Source organism: Naegleria gruberi, assembly GCF_000004985.1.
Source record: "Naegleria gruberi genomic scaffold NAEGRscaffold_14, whole genome shotgun sequence".
Lineage (NCBI taxonomy): Eukaryota > Heterolobosea > Eutetramitea > Acrasida > Naegleriidae > Naegleria > Naegleria gruberi.
Genome location: NW_003163313.1, coordinates 189,632 through 201,498, shown reverse-complemented (window position 1 = coordinate 201,498; position 11,867 = coordinate 189,632). Strand labels below are relative to the sequence as shown.

Here is an 11,867-nt window from a genome sequence, read left to right as displayed (position 1 = left end):
AAAATTTCCATTAAATTGAAGAAAGAATTTGATTGGTAATTAGAAATTTGTAACTGTCAAGAACATGATTTTATTATTCAATCAGAATCTTCAAAGTAATCATCAAAAAAGTTATCATCTGTTCTATTATTTTCCTTTTGCTTAATTTCATTCTCAGTTTCATTTCTTCCATTAACAGTTCCATTATTCAAGAGGGAAAGAAAACTTACTGGATTGTCATTTGCAACTTGGTAATGCATATTTTCCTGATTCATTTTGTAAGCAGTCGTAGACGGCTTGCTTTTCAATGGAGTAGGATTTGCATTTTGGAAGTTGCAAAAGACAGTAAGGTTTGTACCGTTTTGGAATGGCTCTGTTTGGAAGGTGTTCATAGTATTGGTGGTAGTAGGAATTATCTCATGTTGATGACTTGTTTTGATTTTCTTTGGTTTTTCAGCATTTTCTTTTCTGGTGTTCTTTCTTTTGTTTGGTGTTTTCTTTGACTTGGATGGGTTGTCTTCGTTATTCGGTTTTTTGTTTGTTTCATTTGTTTCAGTACAATCATGAGAGCCAAATGGATGGTCAATTCTTGTAATTAAACTTCTACAGGAGTTGCCATTATGTTGCTTTGACTTGATTTGTATGGATATTAATTCAGTGGTGTTTGTTTTAGTGTTGAGACCAGTAATAGCCAAGCAGCCAGTTGGTCTATTCACATCTTCTGGGAGGAAACCGAGTTCAATAATGTTTTTAATGGAAAGTCCACTCACATTCAATCCGTTGGATGCAATATCTTGTCCCCAAACAACTCTTCTTTTAACACGTTTAAATGTGTTGTAAGAGTAGCTCTGTAATGTAAAATATGGCGGAAATTGAATAGTTGTTTTGGATATACCAAGTGTATCATCAGAGTTAATGGTAAAGACACCAAACTGTTTCTCAAACACTGCCTCTTTGATTGAAGATGCTTGATCTCCTCTCAATGTAATATCTTTGGACCAACAAGAATCATTTTCTTCACCTAAACCTCCACCACCTGATCCTTGAATGAGTGGAGAAAAATTGAAATTCAATCCAGTTTTGGCATGTGCAGCTCTTGCTGCTGCAATGGTTCTCGCCTTTGGCATTCCAACAACAGAAGGACAATAGAATTGTTTGATTCTTTCAACAACAAACGTTCCACAATTAAAACCATCACTTTGATCACCATATTCCACCTGAATATTATAAAATTGAGGAATGGCAATAAAGTGGCTTGGATCATAGAGTAGAAAGGAATCATCCTCCCTCTTCAATAATACAATCCAATGACCATCCAGTTCTCCTGTCTTTTCATCGAATGTGTAATTGATGAGGAGTGGCATGGCAACTTTACCTTGCTTGCCAAGTGCAAACAATAAAAAGTCATTTAAATGTGGAGCAGGCAAAGTGTTGGAGTTTAGTTTCGTGTCAGTTGATCCTAATAGTCCATAAGAATTCAAAGGAGAAGGATAGGTAATTTGAACGTTTGTATGGACATTTTCAAAGTACTTTAATAGAAAGTATGAAATGTGATTATCGTCATACTTTTGATTGGCTTTTGGCATGTTGGATGGAATGGCAACAGTTTCAGAAGAAAGTAATGAAATATCCATTCTCCAATATATGATTTGTTTTTAATTTTTTTAATTAAATTTTAATTTTAGTTTCGAATTGCACGCATTAAATCGAAGCTAGAACAACACGTTCGTGAACAGGATAGAAAAAAGGAAATTACATGATTACAATGGTTTACTCTTTGTTTCTCTTATTGTAATAGGATGAGCCACTACTGTTGTTATTGTAATTGTCATGTTCTCTCTTTCTTTTGTAATCACTGTTTGATTGATCCCTAGAGTTATTGTTGTAATATCTGTCTCCACCACTGCTGCCACCTCCTCTTGAAGAAGAATATCCTCTATTGTCTCCTCTATCATAAGATCTACTGTCTCTGTTATCCCTACTAGAATCTCTATTGTCTCTACTATCTCTATTATCCCTGCTAGAGTCTCGTGAATATGAACTACTACGATTTTTATCATGGCTTGGAGAGGCATCACCAGAATCTGAACGACTCATTGCTGATTCATTGTAATAACTTCCAGAACCATATGTTCTTCTATTATCATATGGTCTACTGCCACTTGAAGGTGTAGAAACACCTCTTGGAGTTGACTTTGGTGTGGAGCTTGATGAATATGAGCTATCCTTACTTGGTGTTCCTTTATATCCTCTGTTGTAATAGTCTGATGATGATCGGTGATAATCATTTGATCCTTCATGTCTTTGTTTGTATGATTCATATCTTTCTCCAAATAAATGTTTAGCCAATTCTTCAGATGGTCTCAAAACGTGCAAATTATTGCAATTAGCTCCTTTTGGACAATGTTCTTCTCCTCCTCTATCGAAAAGCTTACATTTAGCTTCAGAAAAATCAAGAACTGGTGAATATTCTGGTGTTAATAATCTACCAGCATGATATTTTCCTTTCAATAATTCATAACATTTCTGAGCATCTGGAATACTAGCAAGTGAAATATATACATTTCCAAACATGTGTTCACATGTATTATCACAAATATACAAATCTTCAATTTTAATTCCATTCTTTGTTTCCAACTCTTTGAAAATATCAGCATAAAAGTTTTCAAACCACTCCTTTATAAATTCCTGAGAAAAAGGTCTTAAAATTCCATTCTCATCAACAAAATGAGCTCCTTTAGGATTTGGATACATGTGTCTGATCATAATTGTTTGTGAGTAGGCTGGTTTTTGATGAAGATGTGAACATCTATCTCCTAATCTACAAGCACCTATTTTCCAATAAAAAGTACAAGTCCTAATTAAAATCATCAATATTTCAATTTACATATTCATCAATTCCAAACACATTCCGAATAATTAATCCACAACAACAACAATAACATGATGATCATCATCATACAATATTAATAAAAACAAAAAAATCAAAACATACTTTTGTTCTGTTGCCATTTTTTTATAAAAATTAATATAATTTAATAAAAAAAATCAAAAACTTCTCTCCACGTTCAACCTCTTGCTAAATAAAAACAAAATAATCATCATCATTGATTTATTATTATTAATATTATAATATTTACTATTGTATGATCAAAACCAACATTGAAATCTATTTTTGCAAAGAGTTTCGGAATTAATCAAAAAAAATGTTATCTTCATCGGAATCTACATTATCACCATTTGAAAGAGTGAAGGCTAGTTGTGCCAAGGTTGCTGAACATGCCAAACATGTCAAATACAACAAGGATGAGGCTACTAAATTCATTGAAAATTACATCATGCCAAATTTGACTGATATCAAAGAAAAGACTTCGAAAAAGTCAGCCTTGCCTTTCCAATTTGATGATGTTGATCATGAGGCTAATTATCGTTGTTTGTATGGCTTGTTACAATTTGGATCAGGATTTAGAAAATTATTACATCAAAAGTTACAAAAGGGAGCTGGTGAAACAATTCAAACTGGTTTGATTAATTGTTTCCTTTCCGAAGATATTACCATTGCAAAGCTTGGAGTTGAAATGATGGAAGTTGTTTCTGATAATTACTTTTCAATTGAACAACATTTTGGAATTGCTTCAAAGGAAGAAGTTTCACATGAAAAGTATGCTGTTATTAAAGTAAGCCAAGACAGTGCATTGAAACCATTTGCTGAAGGCATTAGAAAGGTTTTGAGTGAAACTGCAAGAAGATTGAGGGAGAGAAACTCTGACTCTTTTTCAATGTTTGTTAGAAAAGTGATTGCCGAATATGAAAGAAGAAAGCAGAATGAAGAAAAGTATCAAGATGTTAAGGGTATTGGAAAGGCAGCCTATTTAGTCAATGAGCTAGTAAATGTATTTCCCCAAGCACTAGATGATTGTGCTAATTATGAAACTGAGAATGGAGAATTGTTTAAGGTGTATCTCTATAAGAAGGCTCAATTGATAGTAGGCGAACTTTACTTGCATTTACACGAGGAAGACTCAACATTTGATTTTGATGACATTGGCCAAATGACTATTTTTGTAGATAATGTAATTCCTGCCACTTTGGTCAAGTCGAACATTTTACAAATCGTAGATGAGAGTGTAAAGAGCAAGATTGAAACCAACCAAGTTTTAAAGCACGGCTCAAAGCCAGAGGTGGAACTTAGAGCTCTTTCAGTATTTGCCTGTGAAGAATTAATTAAGATTGCAAACAGTGAACCTTACAATGCCAATATTAACACTCTTCATATCGATTATTTCTTGTGGGGAGATCTTGGTAAGAGAGAGGATTTTAGATCATTCGAGAGACATGCAACACAAGATACAGTTTTCTATTAGAGAGTAAAGACTCAAACTTTTGTTTAACAATTTCTGAGGGCTGTATTTACGGAACTGCTATTCTGTGTTTATCATTTCCTGTACTAATAGGGATGCCTAAGTTTTAGATTAGGTAGGTCATTTTGCCCATTTGGAAATATTGTCCAGCATGTTATTATCAAGTTACAATTTATTCAATGTTTGTCTTTCGAATATTGGGGCTTTCAAGAGATTGTTAAAAGGAGAGTTTTCATCCAGCAACAAATCAGTTATTGACTCATAATCTAATGAGAGCATAAATCCAGAAGAGCAATTTGAAGGAGAGGAACTAGTTTGCTGTGTTGCAATGGAATTAGTTTGATTGGAAATGATAATAATATTCGATTGTAGGGAGGTAAATGAAACAGACTTGTTCTGAATCACAGAATTTGTTGAATTAGAGGACGAATGATGAGAGAAAATAGTGGAAATATCACTAGATGCAGTCGATGCAATTGGAGAGGAACATGTTAAATCAACACATGTATTGCTCTTCAATTTCTTTCTCTTACTATGATGCATGTAGGATGCCACATGAAAATGAGAGGAACATTGATGAATGGCTCTTCTCATCTTCTCCTGTTCAGATGCTTCACATTGAAAACTCATGAGCTTGTATTGGTCTGAATCTGAATTTGCATCTGGTTCTCTTTTTAATAGAGTTGTTGTGGAGCTTGTTGCATTATTATTAATGCTTGGTACCAGTTCAAAGTAGAATTGCTTGAATTCTGCAGTGTCGAGTTGTTTTCTCAAACGTTTTGGGTGAAATGTCTTTTTGCCTTTTGAGCATCCTTTAGGATGGTTATGTTGAACAAACATCATATTGAAGGACATTTTGAATGTTGTTTTGTTTTTTTGAAAAGATTTTTAACATGTGCATCCTGCCGAATTTATTGGTTTCGGCTTGTTGACTGCTTTTGCTTTAAATGTGGCCATATTTGTAAAATAATATTGCCAAGAAATTCCTGAGCTTGTTACCTGCCAAAAACATCCCTGTCCGTCATGATATTGAGGTTATACTCCCTTATTTTATTGTTGAAAGTCGATAAGGGTTTCGCCAGTTTTCGAATATGTTCACCGGTTGAATACTAGACCAATGGCTAAATTCCAATCCAATTGACAGTTGCTGACATTTTGCATTCTCTTTGGAGATTTAAATCAGCACGTGTAAAGAAATTTGATATGTGCCAATATTTCGGTAACTAATAGGATGTTAGCAAACGCCTTATTTCAAATTAGGATGCTTTCACTCGAAGGATGGTAATTACAATGTTTTTATTATAATAGAAATTTCTCATTTGTGCAATGATGTGTGCTCAGAATAGCAGCATTCAAGACATGAATCACACCTTTTAGAGGGAAGAATTGGCGAGAGAAGAAATGATTGAATGAGCACAGTTATATCCAGGACCAGCCATTACACCACCACCTGGATGCATTCCAGAAGAGCATGAGAATAAGTTACTGACACCAACACCATGTTTCTTACTAAAGTAACGATAATTTGAGAAACCTCTGAAAGGTCTATTCAAATACAATTGATCCAAACGAATGGAACCATGGAAGATATTACCTCCCTTAATTCCAAATGTCTTTTCCAAATCGAGAGGTGATAATAAATCTTCAGCAATAATTGAATTCTTAAAACCTGGAGCATAACTTTCAATCTTATCATAAACCTTATTGACATATTCTCTCTTTAATTTTTCATCCCATGTGAAACCTTCCTTCAAATCATATGGAGCATATTGTGTAAATAACTGAATGACATGATGATTTGGATCTTTAACAAGAGTACTATCCAAACTGCTAGGAATGGTCATTTCAATAACTGGATTACTGGAGTATAATTTTGAGGATTTAGCTTGAATATATGAATCCTCAATCTCTTGAATACTTGTTTCAAAGTGAATGGTACCAAAGTGTTCTTTACCAGCTCCATTCGACTTTCTTTCACTCTTTGGTGAGGAGAAACATTTAAACTGTGGCAATGCATTAACTGCAAGATTAATCTTGAATGTGGCACTAGAATAATCAATATTATCGACCTTCCTGGCAAAATCTTCTCCATATGTTGCCAATAAATCCGATTCTGTAACCATCTGTGTGATTGATTTGACAGAAAACAACCATAATAATGGAGATTTTCAAATTGGGTCATGATTAATATTTCCAAATTGACAAGAGTTGTTGACTTACCTTTCTGAATGTTGTGTGAGGATCACAATTACTGGCCACAGCCTTGTTGGCAAGGATTTCAGTACCATCTTCAAGGACTACACCTGTGCATCGTTTGCTTGAATGGTTGAATGTGAATTGTTTAATATTTGCATTTGTGAACACGTCAACACCAAGCTCCTTATTGATATCAGTCAAATGACGAGTGACAGAACCCATTCCTCCTTCAACATAGGCCCAAATACCCTTTCCAAAACCAATATCACTACAAATGTTGATTAAATATTTCATTCAACAATTAATAAAACTCAATTTTTGCGTGAAAACTTACCCCATAACGTGATGCAACAAAACATAGGAACTACCTGGTGTATTTGGTGAGCAATATTCACCAATAATAGCATCAGTTGCAAGAGTAGCTTTCAAAATGTCACTTTCAAACCAGTGATCCAAAATTTTAGTTGCTGGACTTGTGAAAACATCAAATGCAGTGTTAATATTGGAAAGACCCAATTCACGACCAGCTTCAACTAATTTCCTCATTCTTTCTCTATTTTCCTTGTTACCAATGATACCACTTTCTCTATCAAAAAGAATATCCCTTGTGGTTGCATCTTCATCAATACCCAAGTCAATTGGACCACAATCTAATAATTTCTCAACAGCTCCTGCAACTCTTTGCAATTGCTTTTCATAAAGTTCCATATTCTTTGCATCCTTCTTTGAAAATTTAGAAATTTCTCTAAAATTCATTTCAGAATCACTTCCCATAAATAGATATTGATCTTTTTCCAAAGTTGGAGTAAAAGAAGAAGGATTTCTAGGAAGTAATTTCAATCTTCTTCTCAAATCCAAGTCATCCATAATATGTGGTCTAAACAAACTAAATAAATAAGAAGCACGTGAAAATTTAAATCCTGGCTCCATTTCTTCAGAAATTGCACATCCACCAGTCACATGTCTCTTTTCTAAAACACAAATTGATAATGATGGCATTGTTTTCTTCAACTTGGCAGCACATGCAAGTCCATTATGACCTCCACCTTTATTGATGCAAATATTTTAATAATTTTTGATCAAATAATTGCACCGATCATCACACATAAATTTCACATAAAATTTTCACACAAATTTTTCCATCACAAGATCAATCATCACCAACCAATATATATTACATGATTATCTCCATCACGCACACACAATAGAACCTACCTGCAATAATAATATCGTACGACTTTTTAAAGGATGACATTTTTTTTTTTAATTTTCAACACAAATTGATGAACCTTTTGATTTCTGCGCGTTGTTTTTTTTCACACAAATAACAAGAAAGCAGTTACTTTAGATCAGCTAGTTGCCTACCACTTGGATGGCTGTGCAATTGAGTGGAATGCAATACAGTGGACTATTGAGTGGTTCAGAAAAAAGATATTTTTCACACAATGCTCAGTTGAGAGTTTGATAACAGTTGGATGGCTGATTGTTTTAATTGAGATCGTACATGAAGGGTTTTAAAGTGCTGTATGATAATAATCGAGTGCTTTCCATTTGGAAGTGAAAGAAAATTGATGTTTCTTGTCGAGTCAAAGTCAAAAGAACAATTGGAGCAATTTACAGTTTTTAAGTTGAGGTGGTTTTACAGAATTTGATGCAAATGACATTGAGGTATATTCAAGGAGGCAAGGTAAGGAAATATAAAAATATTGTGAGAATCTGTAAATCCACTTGTCATCCATATTAGGATATGCCACTGCCTACCACCATAAAAAAATGTCACAAGATTTGGCAGCAAATGATGCTGTGGCAAGCAATGTTGGTGATGAGCAACCGTTGGATCAACCAAATACAACAAATGAAACTACAACAAACGCAGAGGAAACTCTGAAAGAATCGAATAATTCAATTCCACCAAAAACTATCGGAAACTTTCATGAAAAAGAAATACATTTTGATGATTTCTCACCAAGTCTATCATCACATATCAAATACATTCCTAATAACTCTGTTGAAACTGTTAAATCATATAGTAACACGTCAGAAATCAATGACAATCCAATGGATGTCAAATTCATGCTACAAACTGTCAAACATGCAGCAACAGTGAGCTATGTAGAAACCATGCATTGGAAGAAACACTTTCTCAATAAGAAATATGTTTGGACCTTTCTAACAATTTGTGGAATTTTGGGTGGAATTATCATTTACTGTCATGACTTGATAGTTTTGTACATGTACAGAGGAAGGTTGACAATTATAAATCAATTCGATGAGAAGGAATATTTTGGATTGAGATTATTCCTATGGGTGATTTATAGTTTGTTTTTCGTGACCATTTCCTTAATTCTTGTAGTTCTGTTTGGTCCATATTCGGAAGGTTCTGGAATTTCACTTGTTAAGGCAATGTTGAATGGTGCAAATATTAAAGGAGCATTTGGATTTAGAACATTTTTAGTGAAAATTGTTGCATTGCCAATGGTTTTGGGAAGTGGAATGTTTTTGGGTGATGTTGGATCGTCAGCTCATGTTGGTGCATTATTGACATATAATATGATGAGATTACCTATATTTAGACCTATTAAAAAGGTGAAAGCTTTGAGGGATCAAATGATTGCTTGTGGATGTGTAAGTTTTAATTTTTTTTATATTTTTTAAATTTTTTAAATTTTTAAATTTTTGTAAAATTTCTAATTTTGGAAAGGCTTTGGGTGTTGGTGCTAATTTTGCAACACCAGGTGGTAGTGTCCTATTTGCACTCGAAGCTATCTGTACCTATTACAGTTTGAGAGGATATTTGAAGAGTTTCTATGTTGCAATTATTGCATCTTTCGTCTCTCGATTATTCGATTCTCTCATTGGGCTTAATCTCAACGTGTCCATGACTTGGCACTTTAAACTACCATATCCATCATTTTCCATTCCAGAACTCATAGCTCATGCAATCCTTGGATTTCTGATGGGTTTAGTTGGAGTTTGTTTCTTATATTTAACAAGTTTAGTTATGAGATTGAGATTAAACTATGGAAAAAACTTTCTATTTTTCAAAAGTGAAAAGTTGGAACAGTATAGAGCTACTGCCTTGTTTAATAATCAAGCATTGTGGACATTATTCATTTGTATAATTACTGGCATTTTGACATTTCCAAATTTGATTGGGAAATACATGTCATTATCAGTGAGTGAAACATTGGAAGCATTATTATCACCTAATTCTCTATCTACAGATCAGGGATGGATTATCAATTCTCCAAATGATGTGTTTGTGAGCTTGTCAATTTACCTAGTTGTCAAATTTTGTTTGACACTTTTCACTCTATCTCTTCAACTACCTGGAGGTCTCTACATTCCCATTATATTAATAGGAGCAGGATTTGGTCGATTCTTTGGTGAAATAGTTGCTGTCATTTTTCCAAATGGATTTGTGGCAGGTCAACTCATCAAACCTGGCGCCTATGCAGTTATTGGAATAGTCTCACTCACATCATCCACAACACATACCTTCTCAACAGTATTTATCTTTCTAGAAATGATTGGAGTTGCTGTTCATTTACCTTGTCTAATGGTTGCTCTCATTTCAGTGCAAGTTTCCAGAGCTTTCACAAGTAGTGTTTATGATATTGTAATTAGAGCAAAGAATTGGAAAGCTTTATTGGAGAACGTATCTGATTCTGTTGATTTGAAAGCTTCAAATTTGATGATTAATTTGGATCAGGGATTACCAATTTTGGAAACTAAAATGAAATTGAAAGATTTACAAAAAGTTGTAAAAGAATGTCAATTGGCAAATTACAGTCCCAAAGATAAGATTCCAATGGTTGAAAATTTGAATAATTTATTATTATTGGGTCAAGTTTCTCTTTCGAATATTGAAATTTTATTAGAAATGAAATTAAATCGAAAGCAAGCAAAAAATGGTGAACTCCCTCTTTCTGCCTCTCAACTTTCTGACATTCCACTAGAAGAAATGGATGAAGAAATCATTGAAATTGAATACGAAAGTTGTGAATTTACAATTTCAGAAGGTCAACCAATCCAACAATCTCACATGTTATTTTCACAACTTTCTCTTAATGAGGTTTTTGTAGTTTGGAAAGGAAGGTTGATGGGTAAATTAACCAGAGATTGTATCATTAACCATTTGGAACAAATATCTAAATAAAGTTACTGAACTCATGTCAACAATATTCATGTCAGCAATCATTTGACATTGAAATGTTTAAAGGTCTGATAATATGGTGAATTAACATTACATAATTGGTCTATAATATCATCATAATCAAGATTTAACATTAATTCAGAGTCCATATATGTATCATTGACATGCGAGTTCTGTAAACTCTGTCTCTTGACAACCAAAGAATCCAATAAAGAAACATGTTGATTTTGTTGTTGTTGTATTGAAGTACATGATGTAGAAGTTGTGGCATGTACTTGTTGATTGTCATTTTGAATTATTTGACATGTATGTTGTGATGGCTCTTTACATGTGACAGCCCCAGAACCAGATGAAGAAGAAGGTGAATTTTTCTTTGTTTTCTTTGAATGTAAATAGAAATGTGAAGAATGTGCTTTGATAGCATTCCTTATTTCCTCATCACCATTCGAATGTGAAGTTTCGAATTTTTTAACCTGATACGAATCTTGTGGAATGGAAAAACTTGGTTCCTCACCAGAATTCGAATTATTTGGCACTAATTCAAAGTAAAACTTTTTAAATTCTCGATTATTTAATTGTTTTCGTAAACGTTTTGGTTTCTTAATGATGTTTTGATTTGTGGCAGATGTGTCAGAACTACTGGAAGAGTTTGGTGATGATGCTCTAACAGAAGAATCATTGTTGTGAAGTTGTTGTTGTGGAGTTTCTCTGGGAGGTGACATGGACCCTTTTTTTTCTTTGTTTCTTCCAAAACGTTTCGTTCAGTTTCCCACAAGAATATTCTAACGAGCCAAAAAAGATTTGTTTTACGGCTTGTTACGACCTTGGTGCGATTCAAGCAACATGCAGAATTATCGTTGGAAAAACATTAACAATTCAAGAAAGATTGTCACAAAGAGGCCTTCAAGTCTTGATAGGATTTAATTTGGCATTTGAGTATTGACATTCTCGGAACCATTCATTTTAACAATTGTCTTTTTGAATATTTGAATATTGATACCAATTATTGATCTAGCAAATGATGCCAATTTGAACAAGTCCATGATTCGATGGTTTGCCAATTTAGGGTAGGTGCATTGTGTTTGGAATGAGTTACGGTTGGTGGTTCACAATGTATAACATCATGTGTGCGTGTATTGTTTGTTTGCATGTTTTTGTTGTTTTGCTGTTTGAGA

The 11,867-nt window shown here is 33.8% G+C and overlaps 5 protein-coding genes across 5 annotated transcripts; 2 read left to right on the top strand and 3 right to left on the bottom strand.

The window, feature by feature from the left end:
• Positions 1–77: 77 nt before the first annotated feature.
• On the bottom strand, positions 78–1,565 carry NAEGRDRAFT_65458 (uncharacterized protein; the record flags this gene model as incomplete). Its single annotated transcript, XM_002679166.1, has 1 exon — positions 78–1,565. The coding sequence occupies one exon, from the start codon at positions 1,563–1,565 to the stop codon at positions 78–80; it is 1,488 nt and encodes a 495-aa protein (XP_002679212.1).
• A 718-nt stretch (positions 1,566–2,283) lies between these two features.
• On the bottom strand, positions 2,284–2,850 carry NAEGRDRAFT_32153 (uncharacterized protein; the record flags this gene model as incomplete). The annotated part of the gene is made up of 1 exon (XM_002679165.1): positions 2,284–2,850. A coding segment is annotated over one exon (567 nt), but the record flags the coding sequence as incomplete, so codon positions are not given.
• A 335-nt stretch (positions 2,851–3,185) lies between these two features.
• Positions 3,186–4,930, top strand: NAEGRDRAFT_57526 (uncharacterized protein; the record flags this gene model as incomplete). Its single annotated transcript, XM_002679295.1, has 1 exon — positions 3,186–4,930. The coding sequence occupies one exon, from the start codon at positions 3,186–3,188 to the stop codon at positions 4,341–4,343; it is 1,158 nt and encodes a 385-aa protein (XP_002679341.1). The 3' UTR covers positions 4,344–4,930.
• A 350-nt stretch (positions 4,931–5,280) lies between these two features.
• NAEGRDRAFT_79076 (FAD binding/oxidoreductase) lies at positions 5,281–7,791 on the bottom strand (the record flags this gene model as incomplete). The annotated part of the gene is made up of 4 exons (XM_002679164.1): positions 5,281–6,463; positions 6,561–6,804; positions 6,871–7,582; positions 7,752–7,791. 4 exons carry the CDS (start codon positions 7,789–7,791, stop codon positions 5,714–5,716), a joined length of 1,746 nt encoding a protein of 581 aa, XP_002679210.1. The 3' UTR covers positions 5,281–5,713.
• A 518-nt stretch (positions 7,792–8,309) lies between these two features.
• NAEGRDRAFT_57524 (chloride channel protein) lies at positions 8,310–10,728 on the top strand (the record flags this gene model as incomplete). Its single annotated transcript, XM_002679294.1, has 2 exons — positions 8,310–9,161; positions 9,238–10,728. The coding sequence occupies 2 exons, from the start codon at positions 8,310–8,312 to the stop codon at positions 10,693–10,695; spliced, it is 2,310 nt and encodes a 769-aa protein (XP_002679340.1). The 3' UTR covers positions 10,696–10,728.
• Between the last annotated feature and the right edge of the window lie 1,139 nt (positions 10,729–11,867).